General features: G+C 41.0%; 2 protein-coding genes across 4 annotated transcripts in view; one reads left to right on the top strand and one right to left on the bottom strand.

Moving 5' to 3' along the window:
- sppl3 (signal peptide peptidase 3) overlaps positions 1-18,845 on the bottom strand; it is a 176,331-nt gene extending 157,486 nt beyond the window's left edge. Inside the window, exons 1-2 of one of the 2 annotated variants that reach the window (XM_069932938.1) lie at positions 18,228-18,845; positions 4,561-4,700 (exon numbers count right to left, since the gene is read on the bottom strand). Coding sequence is in view for 1 of the 2 variants with exons in the window: in XM_069932936.1 (XP_069789037.1) it covers positions 18,228-18,250 (23 nt within the window). In the remaining variant the exon portion in view is untranslated. The remainder of the gene's footprint in view (positions 1-4,560; positions 4,701-18,227) is intronic. The other variant, XM_069932936.1, reaches the window with a different exon arrangement.
- The window catches only part of hnf1a (HNF1 homeobox a), a 379,757-nt gene continuing 375,477 nt past the window's right edge, over positions 17,832-22,111 (top strand). For both annotated transcript variants that reach the window (XM_069932935.1, XM_069932934.1), the window contains exon 1: positions 17,832-18,272. The gene's annotated coding sequence lies outside the window, so the exon portion shown is untranslated. The remainder of the gene's footprint in view (positions 18,273-22,111) is intronic.

Here is a 22,111-nt window from a genome sequence, read left to right as displayed (position 1 = left end):
CTCAGCAACAAGTATACCCTTTAGGTTCTGAAAGAAGTAGCAGTAGAGATTTTGGAGGCATTGGTAATGATTTTTCAGGAATCAATAAATTCTGGGATGGTCCTGGAGGACTAAAAAATTGCAAATGTCAGACCACTATTCCAGAAATGATGTAGGCAGCAGAAAGGAAATTATAGAATGGTTAGCCTGATGTCGTGGTTGGGAAGACATTGGAGTGAAGGATGTGGTTATGGAGTACTTGGAGGTACATGACAAGATAGGCCAAAGCCTACATGGTTTCCTCAAGGGAAAACCTTCCTTGACAAACCTATTCGATTTCTTTGAGAAGATGACAAGCAGGCAAGATTAAGGAGATACAGTTGACGTTGTGTATTTGGATTTTCAGAAGACTTTTGATAAGGTGCCACACAGGAGGCTACTTAACAAGATAAGAACCCATGGTTTAACAGAAAACATACTAGCATAGGTAGAGCATTGGCTGATTGGCAAGAAGCAGAGTCAGAATACAGGGATCATATTCTGATTGGCTGAATATAGCATGCACATCAGTTTTAGGGGCCTTACACAGACAGAAAAAAAGACGGTAATCAAAGCAGAGAAATCACAATTCAGAGATTTCACACTTAGTTTCCTTTTCCCTCCACTGCTGAGCCTATATGGATTTACACGATATTTCAAGTACAAAAGTATACACAAATTAAGACATCAAGACAGTAATGGGACAAATATTACAAGCCAAAGGAATTCAGAGGAGAATCATTAAGATAATCAATATTTTATTCAAAGAATTAAATTTTAGGAGTACAGACAGTTCCTGGGTTATGAATGAGATCCGTTCCTGTCTGTCTTTATCGAATTTGTAGTTAAGTGAGAACTTGCTGCACGTGCATTGGAAAGGCTTTGAGACTTTTCTTGCCCTAAAGTACAGGCTAACAGGCAGATTACATTGATTTTAATTGTCAACAGTAATGTAAATGACAACATGATCCAACTTAAAATGGCGGATGGCATTTTCCTTCTTCTGAACCGCTGAAGCCGCAAGTAGTCCGTAAGTACGAGTTGTCCGCAAGTTGGACATTCGTAAACCACGGTCTGCCTAAATCTTCCAAAGGAGAAAGTGGAAGAAAGGACCAAGAGGAATTCCAATCTTAGACCCTCCATAGTTAAAACTACTATTGTTGATGGTTCAAACATTAATATTGTCACTGAATATCTAAAAGCACTTTGCAATCAATGAAATACTAGAAGCAAAAGCTTTCATAATATGCAAAATACTGCAGGTGAGGGTGAAGGCATAAGAAACCAGAATTGGAAGAATATTATCTGCATAAATGGCAGGGTGCTGGAGAGAATGCACAAAAAGGTAGGATTGAAGAACCAGAAGTAAAAGTTGAGAAATGGCAAGGCTGCTGGACAATTTAAACGAATCTTACAATCTAAAAGCCATGAACTGCATCAGAAAAGATCCACAGCATCAAAGCCATACTTTGCCCTGAAATCGTTAAAGTTGTAATTCCAATATTTAACGGCAAAGGACTTAACCCAATTCAGTAAAGCCCCTGGTAGCCAACACCTATGGGGACTGGTAGATGCCAGGTATTTTCCAGGTGGTTGAGTGAGACTTATTCTTACAAAGTCTAACACGTGTATTTAACAATGAAGCCTTCAAAAGACAAAAATACTGTACTTCCACCAAACTTCATTTGCATGAATATATAAACCACAAAGCATTTTACTTTATTTTCAATCATATACTTTGAAAACATTTAACCATCGCTGCATCTGCAGGCTCCTCCCCCTCCACAGAGCCGCCCAAAAGATGAACAATAAAATTATAGATAATTAATCCCCCCCCTCCCCCAAGTTTACAGATAAAGCCTCTGACCAGGGGTGACTCATACTAAGCAGGGATAAGGAAACACTTTAAGAGAGTCACCCCAACAGCGAGCGGCATCAACCAGCTCTTCATCTTGGGTGAACCCATTGCTGTTTCACACAATTTTATTCAAACAGCTCCAATACGCAAAGCATGACCAAGGCACTCTGCTGGCAGAATATTTGCTCCCATCTTCACCAAAGGTTTGTGTTACTTCAGAGAACATTTACAATTTTAAACTTGCATATTTTTTTTAATTCTTTTTCTTTAAATACTTTCATTGATTTTCAGTAACAAGTTTGTATACAGTATAATTATTGAATGTATTATATTAAAAAAATAAACACTAGGAGAATAATCATACATATAAATTCCCAAAGAACAGCTATAATAAATGAATGGACATAATAAATTTATAAAATCAAAATCCCTGACCCTAAACAAGGTTGAAAGTTAATGTTAATGAAACAAAGTAGCTCACTCTGAAATGGGATAACACAGTGCTGAAGTTCTCTAACAATACTGAACCTAGAGATTATGGTAATAGTCCATGAATTGGCCCCATAACATTTGGAATTTAATGTTAGAATCATTAATTGCATATCTAATTTTTTTCCAAATTTAAATATGACATTACATCCCTTAGCCATTGTGCATGAATACGTGGGGTATTATCTTTTCACTTAATCAAAATAGCACATACAGCCAGTGTTACGAGCCCAGAGGACCCCAAAACCCAGCAGTAATGGATATTCACAAGACAAATGGTTACTTAAACAAGGGTTGCTTTTAATTATCTTTAAGCATGAAAACAGAATCACACTTTATCACTACTGACTTAACTAACCTAACTTAATCTCTTCAAATTCTAATCACACATGTATCTACTGTGTGCCCAATCTCACTTCTCATTCCTCCAAGTTCATTAGTTGTAGGCATTTCTTATACTGTGCACAGAATTTAACATTTATAAAGTTCACCAGGCTTTGGTGCTTGAAAAGTAAATGGTCACCGCTCAGGAAGGTTCTTGTCAGTTTTCAGAGAGAGATTCGTTGTACTTCAGTGTCTTGCCAAAGAAACACGCCCCCTCAGGGTTCTCCAGATGATAACCCCTTTCTTCAGATCACCACAGAGTTCCTTCTATTTTCTCTTCTTTCAAGTGAAACATTAGACAGCCAGTCCTCTCCACTTGCATGAGCCACAAGGGCTTTGACCAGGCTGAACCAAGCACTCACAACCAGTCTTCCAAATGGGGTTTTTCCACAAGCTTTCCAGCTTGTCCTGTTTCAGTCCCAGCTGCTGCTGCAGACGGTATCACTGCAGAATTGATCTCGATGTGTCTCTCTCTTTCTCAGAGCGAAAGCTTGTTTTACTCTCTCTGCTTGCAAAACCACATGACCTTCTTCGAACAGCAAGTTCCCCTCTAGACAATCTGCGACTCTGACACGTTCTTTCATCTGTTGCCTTTTTGTAAACAACAATCCATTAGTGAAGTCTCTTGGGCACTCTCCAAAGCTTTTGCAAAGACTCTTGGCACCGACACGTCTCGCATGAGCAGAGCTCGAGTAGTTTAAATAAGATCTGTTTAAAAGTGCTTGTATGTAACCTACACTAAAAAACCTGCCCCAATTTATCTCCCAAAAACATATCTATATTCTGTCACACTAGCTGAAGTGAAAGATAAAATGCGACATTTAATAAGGGTTAATAAAACATCATCTTCTCCAAGAATTCCAAGAAGAGCACCAAAAGAAAAAAAAACTAAGGACCTGAAAAGAAAAGGACATGTTGAGGTTTTTCTTTGCTTTTTAGTGTTTTCTTTAGAATGGAGTTGCCACCATTATTTCTTTACACTCCAGGTTTTGATAGGGGTCACGTACTGGGATTGAGATAAATATTTGGAATATATTCACTGAGGCGGGTGGGGACAAATTTGGCTTTGGGTATGAATAGGTACATGGACAGCTTTGTTTATTGTACTTTGTAAGTCTGTGAAAACTAAAATAAAATATCCAAAAAGACAATCACCAACATTTTAAAAACTTTCTCCAATATTTTTCCAAACTGGGGAATGTCCAAAACATATGAATTAAAGAAGCATTACCTATTTTACATTTATCGCAACAAGTGTTTATATCTGAGTAAAAAACGAGATAACTTGACTTTAAACTTGTGGGCCCTACGTACAATTTTGAATTGAAGCAGACAGTGGAGAGCACAAAGAGATGTAGTGTTATTCAGTTTGAAAACAAAGTGCCTCGTTAGACAGTGAAAGATTCAAATCCGGCTCGCTCCCAGGCATTCTTCATTTTAACTAAAGGAGCGTGTCTTAAACCAGTCAATTCATCATAAATAACAGATATTAACCCTTTACCAGAAGGTTATAATCTGAAAAATCTATCAAGAATATTCACCTCAGGAACTCTAGGAAAATGAGGGATCTGAGATTGAATAAAATGCCTGATCTGTAAATACAGTACAACTCCGATTATCTGAAACCCAGTAATGATAAACGAGAATATCTAAAATCATCATTTAACTAAATTTTTTTCAGAGCCGAACTGATCAGGGCCCTCGAGCCCCCAGCACAAGCGAAGCCTCAATGAGGAAGTGTTGGTGATTGGCAGTGGCCAGTAATTTTTGGGGTGAGAATTAAACATTATTATAATATTTAAAAGCCTTACCTTGTTGTTGTTTAAACATTGTTACAAGTGATTTGCTGTTGCTGCTGGGCTGTTTTTAAAAATGATTGGTTCTCCGAAAAAAAGTTTATCCGAAACGGGCCTGGTCCCGACCCTTTCGGATAATCGGAGTTGTACTGTATCTGAAAAAAAATGAGTGTTTGCAATTGTTCAAAAGATGCAAAACTGTTATCAATAAAAAGGTCTTTAAAACATTTAATACCCAATCTATACCAATCATTAAAACCAGAATCCTGCAAAGAAGGCTGAAAAAGGTGTGTGGACAAAATGGGATTTGCAAGCGAAGCCCTGAAATCCAAAATACCTTCTAAACTGCAACCATATTCTCAAACTGCATTGAACAACCGGATTGTCAGTTAGTTTATTTGAAGAAAGAGAGAGGGCCCAATAAGTGCCGAGATAGAAACATTTTTAATGGAATTTAATTCCATTTTTACCCAAGCGGGACAGTCAATTCGATGATGAAACTGCAACAAATATTGCAACGAATATTGACCGCTCAATAATAAAATTTAAATTTTAAAATAAAGTATTCCAAAAAAATCTAAAATTAGGAAGTGCCAAACTACCATTCCTTTTCGACTTCAGAGGATGAGCTTTATTTAAACGGGGACACCTTCCTTGCCATATTCAAGATGATATAAGCGAATTGAGTGAGTCAAAAAAACGTTTAAGTAATGAAGATGGGTATAGTCTGAAAAAGAGACAAAAATTTAGCTAGAATTTTCATTTTAATCTAATTTATACAACTAATTAAAGAGATAAAGGAGACCATTTCGTGAAAGACAGTTTCACATGCTTAAGTAAAGCAAAGAAATGCTCCCGTAAAAGATGCTTACGATTCTTCTCAATTGATCTTTCACAATCTTAAAAGGAAAATTAGAATATGCTAGATTAGAAATTGAAAGGGAGAAGTTCAGTCTTCTGCAGATTTAACTTCTACCCTGAAAACTGGCTAAATTTAAAAAGTTAAAATAGTATGGAAGGTAAAGAAATAGAAGGGTTTGATAAAAGATTTGCACAAAGTGAAACTTTGTGTTCAATTCCCTTCCTATTGATCCCTGAAATATCTCTGCACTCCCAAAATGCAATTGCTAGTGGCTCCAAGGCCAAATTTGGATTGCTTTAAGTGAGTGAGAATTGAAGCAGTAGGACTTGAATATAATAATTTAATCTATGTAAAAAAAACATGATTCAAAATTAAAATTTTCCAAGATTGTAAATAGATATCTCCGCTCCAACCAATCGAACGTTTTTCTGCATCTAACGAAAGAACACATTCCAGGACTGCAGTAGGAGGTGAATACAAAATATCCAATAAATGTATATTAAAATGACAATAATGATTTTTCATAAAACCAGTTTGATCTTCAGAAATAAGTAATGGTAAAATATTCTCCAGCCTACAAACCAAAACTTTTCATATCAACTTTGAATAAAGAAATTGATCTTAAGAGGAGCACTCAGCTGGGATCTTTTCTTTTTTCACTATGAGCCTTCATTCAAAGATCATGGAAGATTGCCCCATTTAAATGAATCAGTTACCATAGAACTTAATTGGAGTACAAGCAATTTAGAAAAGAATTTTTTTTTAAATTTACAGGATACCCATCAGGTTCTGAAGTTTTACTTGGCTGTAATGAGGAAATAGCAAAAACTATTTCATCTTATGAGATGGGCTCTTCCAAACTCAAACGATTATTTTTTTTCACTATGAATATAAAACTGACTTATGCACTTTAAAATCTGGTGATCAATAGGGTAGGTTGAAAGAAGATCAAATTTAGTTTTTAAGTTCAACTCTCCTTTTGTATAATTCCGGATCTTTAACCCTAACCCTAAAGTCATAGCAACCTTGTAAATATGCCCTAAACCAAAATACTCACCCTCCTTCCCTCCCACCAACCAAAATCAGAAGGTTGAAAGCTCAAAATAAAACATTTTAACCCCAACTATCTTCTGCTGTAGATTCTAATTATAGCTCCTTTTTTTAAAAAAAATTTAAAAATGTTTCTAACAATGTAAACTTGTACCTAAAGTTACAACCAAAGTGAAGGATGAAGAATTTACATTAAAGATTCACATTCAAGTCCCTAATGCATGTGTATTCCCATCATCTTTTACCATGGTCAGCTATAGGATAAAATGTGCATTTAATGCATTGATATCTGAAGTTTTTCTAAACAATAATTTTCCAAACTAAAACAAGAGTGCCATTAATACCAAAGAACAATAAATATACAAGACTCCGCCTACTCCCCATTTAGATTGGCAGGCTCAGTAGAACAAGTAGCCCAAAAAACATACATGGCAAATTTTAAAGTTCCCACACATAGCTTGGACTATACGCATATATGTAATAACATCTTACATACAACGTTAGTCTTATTTCCCACAGTCAACTAATAGCCTGAGCTCATAAGCGTATTCAATTCATGTGCTATTAAAAAGTGACTAACTAAAGTATCAAATACAAATCATTATTAAAATTAATGTATTGAACTTCATGCTCTTATCCAAAAAATTAAAATGTAGTAAGATTAATAAAAAAACCTTACATAACGATAACCCAGACAAACACATTACCCCTTCCAATTAACAAAAGGGAGAGAACAGCCAAACTTCATCCAATCAAGAAAACAAAAAGCTTTAGACACCAAATAACAGTTCATGCAAGACTTGATGTTGAAGTTGAATCTTCCAAGAATCTTCGTGCTTCTTCTACTGAATTCAAAAACTTGTTGTGATCTTCGAAGATTGTAATTCAGAGATATACTGGATATGACAAAGCGGTTTGAAACCGTTCTTATACAGTTCAGCCATGATTTCTTTGTATTCTCTATGTAGAATCATCATTTCAGGCAAAGATAGTCTATAAATCAGATCTGTTGTTCACTAAATTGAAGTTCCTTTCTGACGAGCTTCGTGAATTACTAATACTTTTATTTGGTAGCAATTAAACTGCTGAATAACCAAACATGGGCAGCAACCCAGAATCAAGAAGCGATGAGTTTTGTTTTAGAAGGAAAGAACTCCTTTCCAAAATCTTCCAAAAACATCTCTGAAAAGAAGTTGGTCAGTTTCGGTATTTTCAACCAAGCGTAATATTCTGCCTTCTGCTTCTGCTCTCCAAATCAATAACTTTCAAAGTTAATTTAGAGTTGTTAGCAGACAGTCCCGAGCAAAGTTCCTCTAATTTGTCCTCACGATCACTAACTATTTCCAAGTCTCACTCCACACAACCCAGACAAACATCAATTTCTGATAATGACTCCAAAAGTTTTTCAAGTGTTGATTTGACTTCTTGTTGACTTTCTTTTTACTGTTTCAGTTATCTACCATGCATGCTTGTTTAAAAGGTTAGAAATAGAGTCCATAGTCAAAGTGGCTGCCTCTTCCTTCTTTTCGTCGTTTTAAAAAAGGATTTTTATTCTTTATTTATTTTTATTGTTTATTTTAATTTATAAAATTTATTTTAATTTTATTTTACTTGATTTTTTTTGCCTGTGTCTGAGGTTGGCAATTGCTTGAATTTTGGATATCAGGGGTTTTATAGTATTTGAGTTCCATTTTATGGTTAATATTTAAAGGACGACAAGGTTGACGTAGCAGTTAGCGCAACGCCTTTACAGAGCCAGTGATCCGGAATGGACTAGGGTTCAAATACCTGTAAGGAGTTTGTGCATTCTTCCTGTGTCTGCATGGGTTTTCTCCGATGGCTCATTTCCTCCCACCGTTCAAAACTTACCAGGGCTGTAGGTTAATGGGGTGCAAATCGGGCGGCATGGACTCGTGGGCCAAAATGGCCTGTTACTGTGCTGTATGTCTAAATTTTAATTTAATTCATCTCTACAAAGAGAATAAGAAAAGTAATGCAATATACTGAATAGTTGACTTTGTAGGAAGCCTATTGGTCCCATGTGCAAACTATTCTTTTTTTAAATTTATTTATAGTTTTACAGACTCATTAGCCAAGTATTATAGGGGAGCAATCCTTTTACATGTTATTGTAAGCAGAGTCCCCTCTTTTTCCTTCCCCCCCCCCCCCCATCAATCCTTCACCTTCCCTCCCACAAGAAAATAACATCCACAACTGTTAAAGATGCAACCCATTTTCCACAAGCTTTATGGCTAACCTTCTGTGCATGCACACAATACATCTTAAACAAGGTGGTGATGCCACTGTGCTGAGAACAATTGTGTAATAAGGCAGGATAAATTTTGGAGGAACAGAGTACAATAATTCAATCCAGGATAACTCCATTGAAATTTTCAATGATCACTGAAATATTTTCATTTCGAGAACTATTTAAAAAAAAGCCTTCCACTTCAAGAAAATGATTTCTGAGATAGAATGTAAAACTCAAGCTAAGAGCCAAGGCTTTGCTTTGGTTTTCAAACATAGGTGTTTCCAAGTTTTAAACATAGAAATTAATCAGATAGTCTTTTCAAGTACAATCAGAAAGTGCTGGAAATAACTCAGCAGGTCAGCTAGCAATGGGCCAGGTGAGTCGTTGCTGTTCCTTCTGCTTTTATGTCACATTCCCAGCATCTGCCATTTGTTGATTTTCACTTATCAATAAATAATGCCAACTATTTTTTCAAGATGAGAATTCTGATGTGATTCTCAATTAGTAAAATATGGGGAAACAACTTCAGTGAAACTGTCTATAACATGGCAGATTATGTAAGAACAAAATGTAGACCAGATATTCAGCAAAGATAATGAAAACAAGAAGACTACAAATATCTAACATGTTATTTCATACAAGGAGGAATACAGAATGGAAGAGCAGTAAAAGGGGAAGAAATGTATTGTTTAGAGGCAAGCAGTGGAAAGTATTCAAGATCAGACAGTTGCCAAGCCATGCAACCACAATCAACCCTTTTGCAATTCAGATGAAGCCTTCAAAAATTCATGGCAAATAATTTTTTGGTGCCTTACGTCAGAACTTCAGTACACATATAATCAGGGATTATGGTGACCACTAAACAGCATCCTTTAACCTCCATCAGTCATGCATTAGGGAGGGAATGGAGTGGTGACAATACATTGAATGCATGTTAACCATGACAGATACACAATGCGTATTGTGGGGTGGCCAAACTGCAGCTCACGAGCCACATGCTGCTCTTTGACGTATAATGTGTGGGTCACGGAAATAAGTTGGCTGAGACAGGAATTGTATGAGCCAGTCCTCACAATGGTAGTTTTTGTGGGCGTGGCTTGTGATTGTTGCAGCTCTCAAACATCTGAAATTTTTCATATGTGGCTCGTATAGCAAGCAAATCTGGTCACCCCTGGTGCATAGTATCAAACTGTTACGGGGTGAATGCATATAATATGCTTGCGATCTCTGCAGAAAACAAGGTCTGTTTATTACCAGGAACACACACAATGCTGGAGGAACTTAGTAGGCTCGGCAGCAACTATGGAAGGTAAAAGGCGGTCAATGTTTAGGCAGAAACTCTTTGTCAGGACTGGAAAGAGGGAAGAATCTCAAATAAAGGTGGAAGGATGGGGGGGGAGGACCATGAGCTGGCAGATGAAAGATGAATATAGGTGAGAGGGTGAATAAATGGGGGAAAAAAGTTAATTATAAGAGGCAGAAGGCTAAAGAAGCTGTAGTCTGGTAGGAGGTCAGTAGATCCAGGAATGAAGGGGAGGGGGAGCTAGAGGAAGGAAAGAATGGATGACTGCCAGGTAAAGAGAAGGAAAAATGGGACAGAGTGAGATCAGGGGAAGAGTGGGGGGTGCATAGAAAACAAAGGGGGAAGGGCGTCAGAAATCTGAGAAATCGACATTGATGCTGTCCGTTTGGAGACTTAAGCGTGTTGTTTTAATTTGCATTAGCCCTCAAGTTTACAGTACAGTTCGCCATGGACAGATGCGTCAGTGCGGGAATGGGAATTGGAATTAAAAGTGGCTGGCCAATGGGAAATCCTGGTTGTTGTGGTGGTGGATGGAGCAAAAAGGTGCTTAATGAAGCAATCGTTCACAATCTGCGACTAGTCTTACCGAAAAAGGTCACACTAGATCCAATAAACAGCCCGAGTTGAGGCTCAAGCACTACTTCACTTGGAAGGTTCGGGGTTGTGAATGGTAGTGAGGGAGGAGGTGTACAGTAGATGGTACAGTTTCAGGAGATTGGGCGGGGGAAAAGGCGATTAGTGGAGAGGGATGATTGGACAAGGGAGTCAGGGAGATAGCATTGCCTGTGGAGAGGAGACGAGGTAGCTGGTGGTGAGATCCCAATGGAAGTGACAGAAATTATAGAGAATAACATGTTGAATGCAGAGGCTGGTGGGGTAGTAGGTGAGAATGAGGGGAACTCTTATCTCTAAAACACCAGGGAGGTTGGAAAATGGGGCAAGGGCAAATGTGCAGGAAATGAAGATGCGGGTGAGGGCTGCATTAATAGCAATGGCAAGAAACCAGGTTTACTGGAGAACATCTCAGATGTCCTGGAATAGAAAGCCTTGTTATGGGAACAAATGTGACAGAGGAACTGAGAGAATGGAATAGCATCCTTACATGTGGGAAGACATGTTTTACCAACCCACTGCTTCCTAATTACTCCAGGTAATTAGGAAGCAGTGGGTTGGTAAAACATGTCGGTAGATAGTCAGTCTCCCGAGATAGGGAGAGGGAGAGATCCAGAAAGGGGAGAGAAGCATTGGAGATGGACCAAATGAAATTGAGGGAAGTTAGCAGCAAAGCTGGGTGCTAGATGCTACACCAATGTAGTAACCAACAAGGCGGAGAAGTTGGGGAGCGTTACCCCTGTAGGCTTACAGCATGGATTGTACCATGCAGCCAACAAAAAGGTGGATGTTGCTGGAGTGCAAGCGAGTACCAAGAGCTTCAGAGGAGCTGAAAGTGAAGCTGTTGAGGATGAACACCAATACTCCCAGATGGAAGAGGGGATGGTAGAAATGATTTTTTTAAAATTTAGTCAAACAGCACTGTAATAGGCCCTTCCAGCCCGAATACCCAGAGGAAACCCACACAGACATGGGGAAGGGAGGGGGGGGGTGGGGAAAGAAACGTACAAACATTTTACAGACAGCACTGGGTTCGGACCCAGGTAACTCGCACTGGAACAGTGTTGCACTGATCATGCTGCCTTTAACTGTTTGGGTACATTATTAAGGAAGAAGTAGAGAGTCTAGAGGCCTTCCTCATGGGGGAAAATGGAACGATATAGGGACCAGATGGCCATAGTCAAAATAAGGTGGTCAGGGACAGTGAACTAAAGTTGTTAAAGTAATAGAGAGCATGTGATCCGCCATGGATGTATAGGTGGGATGGGATATTCAGACTTCATTTAGACCCTTCCCACCAACTATTATTTTCTGCAATTTCCACATATTTCCTTCCCTGATGGAGTTTTTAAAATTGGAGAGATGAGCTCCAATTCGAGACTTATTTTATTTGAATTTAAAATCCCTAATAGCCATGGTGGGTCACGTGCTCGTTACTCAGGTTCAAAGGTCCAGAACTCATCCTGCTGTTGCAGTATTACTAATCCCACATTCATTTCATGAATGACAATGAAATCACTGAATTATATGAAGAAATGAACTGAAGTTTACAGCCACAATTTGTGTTAACGATTAGAGCATAAGGAGTTAAGCCTAATTTGTGAAGTGAGGAAAGTTCAATATCACTATTGAATAAATCACAACAAGCTTTCATCTAAATATCCTCTTGGATTAGAATGATGTTAAAGAGGACAACAACATTAGAAATATGACCAGGCAGCCAAGACCATGGCCTTTTTTGTGTTCTGTAAGGAAACTGACAGAAGTTAGGAGGAGAAACAGAAGTTAACATATGTGATCATTGACCTTTCATCAGAAATAGGAAAAAATAAAAAGGCATAAGGGAAAGGAGGCAGAGTAAAGACTAGTCCAAGGAGAACGTCTACCATCAGGTGGAAGGAAAGTACAATTGAATGGTAAAAGTGGGTGAGTACAAGGTGAAAGAATATGGCAATAGGAGAAAAAAAGGTAATTAGACAAATCACCTGACCTGATGTTTACTCATCTTGTAGTTAGGCTGCCCAAGAAACATCGATGATCTTGCCAAACACTTGATCAAATTCACCACCAGTGGCAAATTTCACTCAATTGTTTATTATTTAATTTTAATATCTGTACTGTAATGATACAGTAAATCAACGCATTTCATGCCATGTTCATGACAATAAATTCTGATTCTAGATTCAATATTTGCTGAGTGGGGAAATCATGTATCAGAATCAGAATTTACTGTCATGAACAAGTCATTAAATTTGGTGTCTTGCAGCAGCCCTCATGGTGTAAACATACATGTTATAACCATACCAGGCAGTGATGCAACCAGCCAGAATGCTCTCCTGTAGAAGTTTACGAGAGTCTTTGATGACATACCGAATCTCCTCAGACACCTCACAAAGTATAGTTACTGGCGAGTCTTCTTTGTGATTGCATCAATGTAGAGGTTCCAGGACATATCCTAAGAGTTGTTTACACCTAGGAATTTGAAGTTCTTGACCCTCTCTACTACTGAGCTCTCGATGAAGACTGGGTTGCATTCCCCTCCTGAAGTCCACAATCATCTCCTTGGTTTTGCTGATATTGAGCGCAAGGTTGTTATCGTTTCACCATTCAACGAGTTGATTCATCTCCCTCCTGTACGCTTCCTCATTGCCGTTTGTGATTCTGCCGACAACTGTGATGTCATCAGCAAACTTGTAGATGGCATTGGAATTGTGCCTGGCCACACAGTCGTGGGTGTATAACAAGTTGAGCAGTGGGCTAAGCACGCATCCTTAGGGTACGCCTGTGTGAAGATCAGTAGGCGTTTATACACTGGGGCTGCTTGGGATCCGTGTATCCTACCTGTGTAGCAGGCTCCTGCAGCCCCTTACACACTGGTCCCTAAATTGCCTGGTCGCTTCGCAGGGAATCCCCTGTTCCCTGTGTTGGCCTCCAAAAGGTTAGTGGCAGGGCAGGCGTGGAATCGGGGTGGGTGGGAAAATGCTGTTGGGGCCGGGGTGAATGCCGATTTGGAATGCTGTCAGGGCTGGGGAAGGAACCGCTCTGGAGTTCCAGCAGTGTGGTGGATTATGGGTAAGGAAAACTGCCACTGCACACAAGCACTGATGTAATTTTCTGCCCAGGCAGTCATGATCACTTACAAATTAACCAGTAACAGCTACATGGTGCATGTACATGGGTAGACAATCCACGTCCGAGGTGGCTTGCCTACCCATGCAGTTTTTAAAAAAATGTAACTCACTAATTGGCCTGTACATGGGTAGATAACCCGCCAAATTGGCAGGCTAAACTCCTTTTTTAACAATCCAAGTTGTAAACCCCTAATGAAGAGACATTTCCAATTCGTACCGACTGTGGTCTTCCAATGAGAAAGTCAAGGATCCAGTTGCAGAGGGGGGTACAGATGCCTAGAGTTTGTAGCTATTGACCAGCACTGAGGGATAATGGTATTGAAGTCTATGAAGAGCAGTCTTATGTAAGAATTGCTGTTTTTGAGATGATCCAGAGCTGAGCAGAGAGCCAGCGATATTTGCATCTGCCATGGAGCAATTGCAAATTGAAAGGCAAATTGCAGTGGGTCTAGATCTTCACTTAGGTACATGTAATTTGTGGACTTGACCAGCCTCTCAAAGTATTTCATCACACTAGATAGTCGTTGAGATAGCCCTTGCTATTCTTCTTGGGTACTGGGATAATCGACGCCCTTTTGAAGCTGGTGAGAACCTTTGACTGCCTCAATGAGAGGATGATAATGTCCGTGAACACTCCGGCTAGTTGGTTGGTGCAGATTTTCAATAACCTGTTACGTATGCCATCAGAGCCTGACGCCTTGTAAGGATTCACCCTCTTGAATGATTCACCCTCAGAGACAGATATCACAGGATCCTCAGCCTTTTCAGGGATTTTAGTTGGCACTGTTTGGTTCTTCTCAAAGCAGGCATAAAAGGTGTTAATCTCATCAGGTTATGAAGCAACGTAGCCATCTATGGTGTTCATCCTCACTTTACAGGCTGTAATGGCCTGCACTTGCTGCCATAGCTGAATCATTTTCTTTCTTCTTAAATATGTTCCAGTCCACTGATTCAAAACAGTCCTGCAGACGCTCTGCCTCCCTCGACCATAGCTTTGCTGTCTTCAACGATGGTGCTGTGGTCTTCAGTCTCTGCTTGTACATCTGGAGTAGAAGTGCAGCCAGGTGATCAGAGTTGCTGAAGTATAATCATGATAAGGCTTGGTATGTGTTTTTCATGGTGGGGTAGCAGTGGTCGAGTGTGTTGGTTCCCCTGGTCTTGCCTGCGATGCATTGGTGGTACTTTATCAGAGACCTCTTCAGGTCGGCCTGATTGAAGTCTCCCATAATGATCAGGAAGGCATCAGGATGTGCTGTCTCATGGCTGTTTAATCACAGAACTCAGTCCCTCCACAGCCAGCCTAATGTTAGCCTGGGGCAGAATGCATACTACAACCAGGATGATGCAGCGAACTCCCTCGGCACATAGAATGGGTGACACTTGATCGCCAGATGTTCCAGGTCAGGAGAACAAGTCTGGGACATTACTGTCATGTCTGTGCACCATGATCAACTGATGATAACAGAGACACCGGTGTTCTCTCAGCATAATGGAGGGTACAGCCTTTGGGCTGCAGCAATGCCGGAATATTCGTGTTTAGCCATGTTTCTGTAAAGTACATCACACAGCACTCCCTCGTGTTGAAGTCTGATTTGGAGTTCATCAAGTTTATTCTCCAAGGACTGTACGTTGGCCAGGAGGTTGGGAGAAAGCAGAAGCCTCAGGTCCTGGCATCTCAGCTTGACCGGTACCTCCCCACTCTGCATCCACATGGTTGGGTCTTCTTTACCTGGCTCATGGGCCGGCTGCTTGAGCTGCTTAAAGGTCCTTCTGCCTAACTTAGGCCTTACTGACCACAACAACTTCCTTCATTTTATAGGTGATTGACAAGGAAAGTCCAAACAATGTTTCTCAGCTCTTTTACACACACACTTCAATGTTTTCTTTTGGCCTCAAAATACCCTTTTAATCACCTTATTATATTTAAATTGCATGCATCAAGTTCATTCAATAACTTAATTTTATAACATCCAAAGACAATTTGTGTTCTCCCTCAAAATGTCTATGCAAATAGATAAGATTTAAAACATAGAGAAGCAAAAATAAGGATCTTAATCAATCTAAAAATGTCAATGATATACTACACTTGCCAAGGATTTGATAATACCTAAAAAAATACAGCCCATATGTGCAAATTAGCAGAAGGATGTTTATCAAGAATGATTATACTTCAATTAGAATTCTATTTTTCATTAAATTCATATTGTAGATCAAGACCATTTAACTTGCCGTTGAAGTAGTTAATTTATACAAATTGCAACTTTTTTTGTATAATTGTCCTTGCCATCGCAGTGAAATTAACTTGGAATTTCCCATATTTGGTTAGTGAGCATTAAATCCTTCCAACATTGATTCTTGAATCAGGAATTTTAAGTCCCAATATGAAATATATTTAATATCATATTCAATGGAGCAAAATTAGATAAAATGAAGTGAGGAACAAGGTACTGTATATTTAATAAAGAGAAAGGCTTATACACTTCACCTTTCGGTAGGTTTGTGGTGAAAAAACAAGAGTATAAAATTTGTCAATGGAAGATCGTGTAGCAACAAATAAAGCCATGCCAATATATGGATCATAAGGCAATTCAGAGATCCAAACTATATGAGCAAAATTCTCCTATTATCAGTGTCAATATTATTTAACAAATTTACATGCTAATGTCAGCTGATAACATGCTATGTGACATCTCAACTTTTAATGTCATGGTGAATTAATGAAATTTTAGAGTTTGTAATATTAATACTTTATCAAGATAAGTAACATTGATGCATCAGGCCAACATATTAAAATTTACCAGCACACTACCAGGAATATGATTAACAGGGTGGTTCAGCAAACAAAATACACCAACGTACTTTGTCCTTCTCTGCTCCTCAAAAAACAATCTTTCAGACTTAGCCGACACCATCTTTTGCTTACAGTGAACACCATAAGTCAAGGTGCCATTACAATTACTGACCCTCCTTCATCCTGTCCCAGCAACTCATTTGCTTGGCAGTCCTGTCGTAATCAGCAACTCCTCGTGGCATAGAGCCCCCGGTGAGCTGGAAAGTACTTGCCTAACCCACGAAAAAATGGAGACTGATCATATCTAATCAATCCAGTTACATTGTGGACTCAGTAGTACAATGTCATTCTTCCAAATCTGGACTATCAGCACAGCATTTTGAATTGTGAAATACTATAATACTAATTCAAGAAGCCATACAATACGAAAACAATTGTGCAATGACTAAATGTGATCTGTGTTTGTAGCTTAAAAGCTGCTCCTCAAGTAACTCATAAATGAATTGCCATTTCTCTTGCCCATACTGTCTCAATTTAGTAAAGCAGTGAGACAATATTCCCAATGGTACGTTAAAATTTTTTAAACTTATTTTATACAATTAGCTCAATGGGGATTCTAAAGGATCCAGTCACTGATTATGTTATCTCACTAAACAAAAAAGATTTTCCTACATCTTAACCTGCAATTAGAATGTATACTTTAGTCTCAATGGAATGCAAACGTACACAACATGCTAAACAAGTACAGCAAATTGAACAGAATGAATGCATGGTGTACGTTCTTTCAATATCAAGAAAATGATCCTGCTCTTAAGAGGATTATCCAGAAAGCATATACTTATGCAACCCGTTTGACCCCCAACCCCCTTCCTCCCTCCCTCCATCATGTCATCCAGGCAACTGTGAATTCAGTCAGTTCGTAAAATGCCAGTTCTGCAGCGTCGAAATTCACAACAAAAAGTGCATGGAATGCAATGCAAAAGAACTCTGAGATTGCCCTAATCCCAGAAACTAAATACCTGGCCCAATATGCTCATTGCTCGGTTTACAAAGAAAGAGAAACCAGAACGATTGCAACAATTAGCCGGTGGTCAATCAGGCGTAAAAAGCATGGTTCCAATTATACATTCGTGAAAATGCAGAAGCTCCTTATTGATTATCCTGAGCAATTGTTTCCTCCATCTAATGCTCATCTTGCTGGCATCTGAGCGGCAGCCCACCATCACCAAAGGAGGGTGCCAGCGATTTGGGGGGTGGAGGGGGTGGGCTGTCATTGATCGGGTGCTCTGGGCCCAGGATCCAAGCAGCCCGGCTCTGAGTGGACCTTCATGCAGGCGCGGAAGCTGCGCTGCCCCGCTCGCACTCGGTGCCATCCCAGAGAGAGCGAAACAATGCGGAGGCCGGCGGCGGCGGCGGTCGGGACCACAGCGCCCTCCAGTCGCCGGCGGCGCAAAACATGCCCTCACCCGGCGCCCTCCTCTCTCTCTCTCCGGGCCCTGGCAAACTCCGAGGCCGAGGCCTACAACGAAAACAAGACCACCTCCACCCCCAGGCCACAGCAGCACGACCCGAGATCGCCGACCCTTCCGCGCCGGTGAAAGGAACGAGTGCCCCTGCCCCCCCCCCCCCCCCACTCCAATCCCGGCCGCCCCGCTGTGGGAAGGACATCGAAACTCACTCACCAGGAATACGCCTGCTCCGCCATGGCAGCTCCGGGCGCGAAGAGGGTGAGTGAGCGGGCGGGCGGCACAAAGCGGCGGCGGCGGCGGCGGCTGCAAACTCAGCCTCTCTTCCCTCCTCCCGCTTTCCTCGTCCTCCCTCCCTCCAGGGCGGCGGCGGGGGGGGGGGGGTGGGGTGGGGAGAGAATAAACTCGACCGGAGTAAAATGTTTTTGTAATAAAATGAGTCTTTAAAAAAAAGGGACCATGAAGATTTCCAGTCAATTCCTGGCCATCACGGTAACATGGCGGACGGGCGCCTTCATTGTGCACCGAGTGGGGGGGCAAGAAAAAAATCTTCCTCTCGCCTCCGACACCGAGCCGAGAACAGATGCTGTGAGATGCAAAAGGGGGTCAAATCTCCTCAAAAATCGCCGGCTTCCCTGGGAACGGTCTCCCTCTTAAAACGGGGGATTTTACTTTCTCTTCTTCAATTAAAAACAACACCTCCAGAAGACCTTCTCCGGTCGCCAACGTTGACGCCGCGCTGTGTTTGCACACACACACACAGGGCTCCCACTCACTCTCCTTTCACCAAGTCATGGTGGTGTCCCGCTGCCGCTCCCGCCCCCTTCTCACCCCGTGGGGGTGGCGCCCACAAAGCAGCAGCACCGCCCCTCCTCCTCCTCCACATCCCCAATCAATCAGATGTGATCGATGTAACTGTTTGAGAACCTCCCCCCCCCCTCCTCCTCCCCCCCTCCTCCTCCCCCCCTCCTCCTCCCCCCCTCCTCCTCCCCCCCTCCTCCTCCCCCCCTCCTCCTCCCCCCTCCTCCTCCCCCCCTCCTCCTCCCCCCCTCCTCCTCCCCCCCTCCTCCTCCCCCCCTCCTCCTCCCCCCCTCCTCCTCCCCCCCTCCTCCTCCCCCCCTCCTCCTCCCCCCCTCCTCCTCCCCCCCTCCTCCCCCCCCCTCCTCCCCCCCCCTCCTCCCCCCCCCCTCCTCCCCCCCCCCTCCTCCCCCCCCCCTCCTCCCCCCCCCTCCTCCCCCCCCTCCTCCCCCCCCCTCCTCCCCCCCTCCTCCTCCCCCCCTCCTCCTCCCCCCCTCCTCCTCCCCCCCTCCTCCTCCCCCCCTCCTCCTCCCCCCCTCCTCCTCCTCCCCCCCCACACCCCATTTGTTTTCACTGCGCTCCACACAAGCACATTGAACTGAGCCGCAGCCCCCTTCTTTCAAACTCCCCTCACTCGCGGTCGCTTTCCTTCCCTCTGCCCCCATCTTCAAATAAAGGGTTTCTGCAAGAAAAGGTGCCACTTGAGATCCTTTCAACCAGTGGTTTGCAGGTGGGAGCTGTGCCAAATGGTACCTCCAGAATAATTTGCATTTAACACACAAGGAGGCTATTCAGACCGTGTTGGTTAACCCTATATTCCATCTGGACATTCCAAGTTCTGCAGGTTGCATCTGCTCAGATTTATTGTCAGAGTACATACCACCCTGAGATTCATTTTCCTGTGGGCAAGGCAGAATTACTACTTTTTGATACTGTGGGGGGAAAAAACCGTATACAAGAAATAAAGAACTGTAAACCAACTGACTGTGCAATAGAAAGGAAAAAAATAATGAAGTTCAAAAGAGTCCTAAAGTGAGTCCATGAATGAGTTTGTTGTTGAGGAGTCCAATGGTGGAGGGATAGCAGCTACTCCTTAACCTGGTGGTGCAAGTCTTGTGGCACCTACAACTCTTTCCTGATGATCATGACTTTCAGTTCAATTCCAAGGAGGAGGGAATTTTTCATTTTCTTCTTTTTAACCCTTCTACTATTCATTTTTATTAAAGCTTTATGGTTTTTGATCCCTGTTCCAAGGATTATGTGTTCTTTGTATTTATTCTATCCAGTGTCTCTGCACCAAAGAAAAAAAATTCCAGTTTAACAAAATAAAAATGAGTTGCTGGAAGAACTCAGCAAGTCAGACAGCATCTATGGCGGGAAACAGAGAGTCAATGTTTCATGTTGAATCCTTTCATTGAAGGGTTTTTGCATGACATGCCTGAATAATCTGCAGAAGGAACTCGGCCATTTGAGCAGCATCTGTGGGGTTGAGGAGGTGTAGGAACTGTTGATATTTCAGTTCAAAACCATTCATCAAGCTGATCTTGAGGAGGGCAGATAGTCAGTATGAGGAAGATAGATTAGAACCATAGAACACTACAGCACAGAAAGCAGGCTTTTTGGCCCTTCTAGTCTGTGCTGAAACATCATTTCTATTATCTGCAGACTTCTTTGTAAGCGTCTTAAATTTAAGATTAGTTGATAGATGTAAATTACAAAAAGCAAGGGGTCTTTTTCTCTCCTGGTAACAGTATTCCAATCACAAGAACGTCCTTCATGATTTGTCGTTTCTTCCTGCCACTGAGCCAATTTCAGATCAAATTTCCCATTGTCCTTTGAATTCCTGCCAGGGTGCGTCACTGTGTGGTATGGGAATTGCTCAGCTCAAGAAACTGCAGAGTGTTATGAACACAGCTCAGGCCATCCCTTACCTCCATCGACTCCATCTATACCTCCAGCTGTCTTGGAAAAGCAGCTAACATATTAAAGGACCTATCCCACCCTACCAACGGTCTTGCCTTAAGGATGGTTTCTTTCCTGCCGTAATCAGATTCCTCAATGAATTTCACAACAGTAAAACTACATTGCCTTTGCTCTGTACCAACTGATCTCCATTTGTAAGTTTGCACTTCTGCACTGTCTTTCTTGCAGCACTATGTATGAAAGTCTAACTGGATTGCTCTCAAAACAAACTTTCTCCATCTTTCAATAAATTTGAACTCTGGATTCCATGGGTTTTTACTTTTTTTAAAAATTAGTTTGGGTTGTGGGATCTTTTCCAAAACCTTACTCAAGTCCATGTAGTCACCATCAAATGCATGCCTTCATTGACTGTCAAGTGAACCCAATCTAGCTTCTTTAAAATGCTTTTCATTTTCCTATTTTATTAGATAACTTAACTCTTTTCCAAATTTATTTTTACTTTTCAACTGTCAAAAGTTATTAAAACAATTACAATTCGGCAATTCTCTGTAGGGTGTGTCCATTTCCATTTCCAGTGTGGTCATTTACATTGTTCAGCAATCAATTATGACTCCCCAATTTATGGATACCATAGTATTTTATTACTCCTTCCAGGGGTAAAACTCATACACACTCTTCTTCTAGCTAAACAATAACCTTTAAGTGTAAAGTAGTATATAGATGTTTCTTGATAGAAAAGAATAAATGTCCTAACAGTAGGAGCTACTAAACATCACAATTTATTGCATTAGCTACAATTCTGAATATTTATTTATCAATCATTTTATGTTTATTATTTATTTTTCTGTCTCGTGGTGCATTAAGGTGTGAAAGCAGCAGCCCGTACATGGTGCTAATTGATCTTTCTTTTCATTGCAATCCTATACTCTGTAAATTGTGCTCTTTACATGGCTATATGAATGCTAGAGATAGCCTTTTGGTGTACGCACCTAAGAACCCTTTTCACTTTTCCAGGTATAATGTGACCAATAAACTTAAACCTTTTAGTTATTTAATTTATACTGTTGTTGCTCGTGTCTCTTCTTTTCTGAGGCTGCAGCAAGTAAGAATTTCAATGCATTTGTACATGTTACATGTTTATGACAATAAATTCTCCTATAACATCTCATATTTCATACTAGTAAAACAACTTGCTGACACTTCAACTTCTATTGGTAGTCTTTTGGCTTCCCAATAGATGGCACAGGTTTTCCATCGTTCACTATTGTGACTGACTGATTTTGTTGCAAGACCGTTAAGAGTTCATGGCACTTGCTGTTTGATTTTAATTTAGACATACAGCATGATAACAGGCCCTTCCAGCCCATAGCCCATGCCGC

This window comes from Narcine bancroftii, chromosome 4 (assembly GCF_036971445.1).
Source record: "Narcine bancroftii isolate sNarBan1 chromosome 4, sNarBan1.hap1, whole genome shotgun sequence".
NCBI classification, from domain to species: Eukaryota; Metazoa; Chordata; class Chondrichthyes; order Torpediniformes; family Narcinidae; genus Narcine; species Narcine bancroftii.
This window is presented reverse-complemented; position numbering and strand designations above follow the sequence as displayed.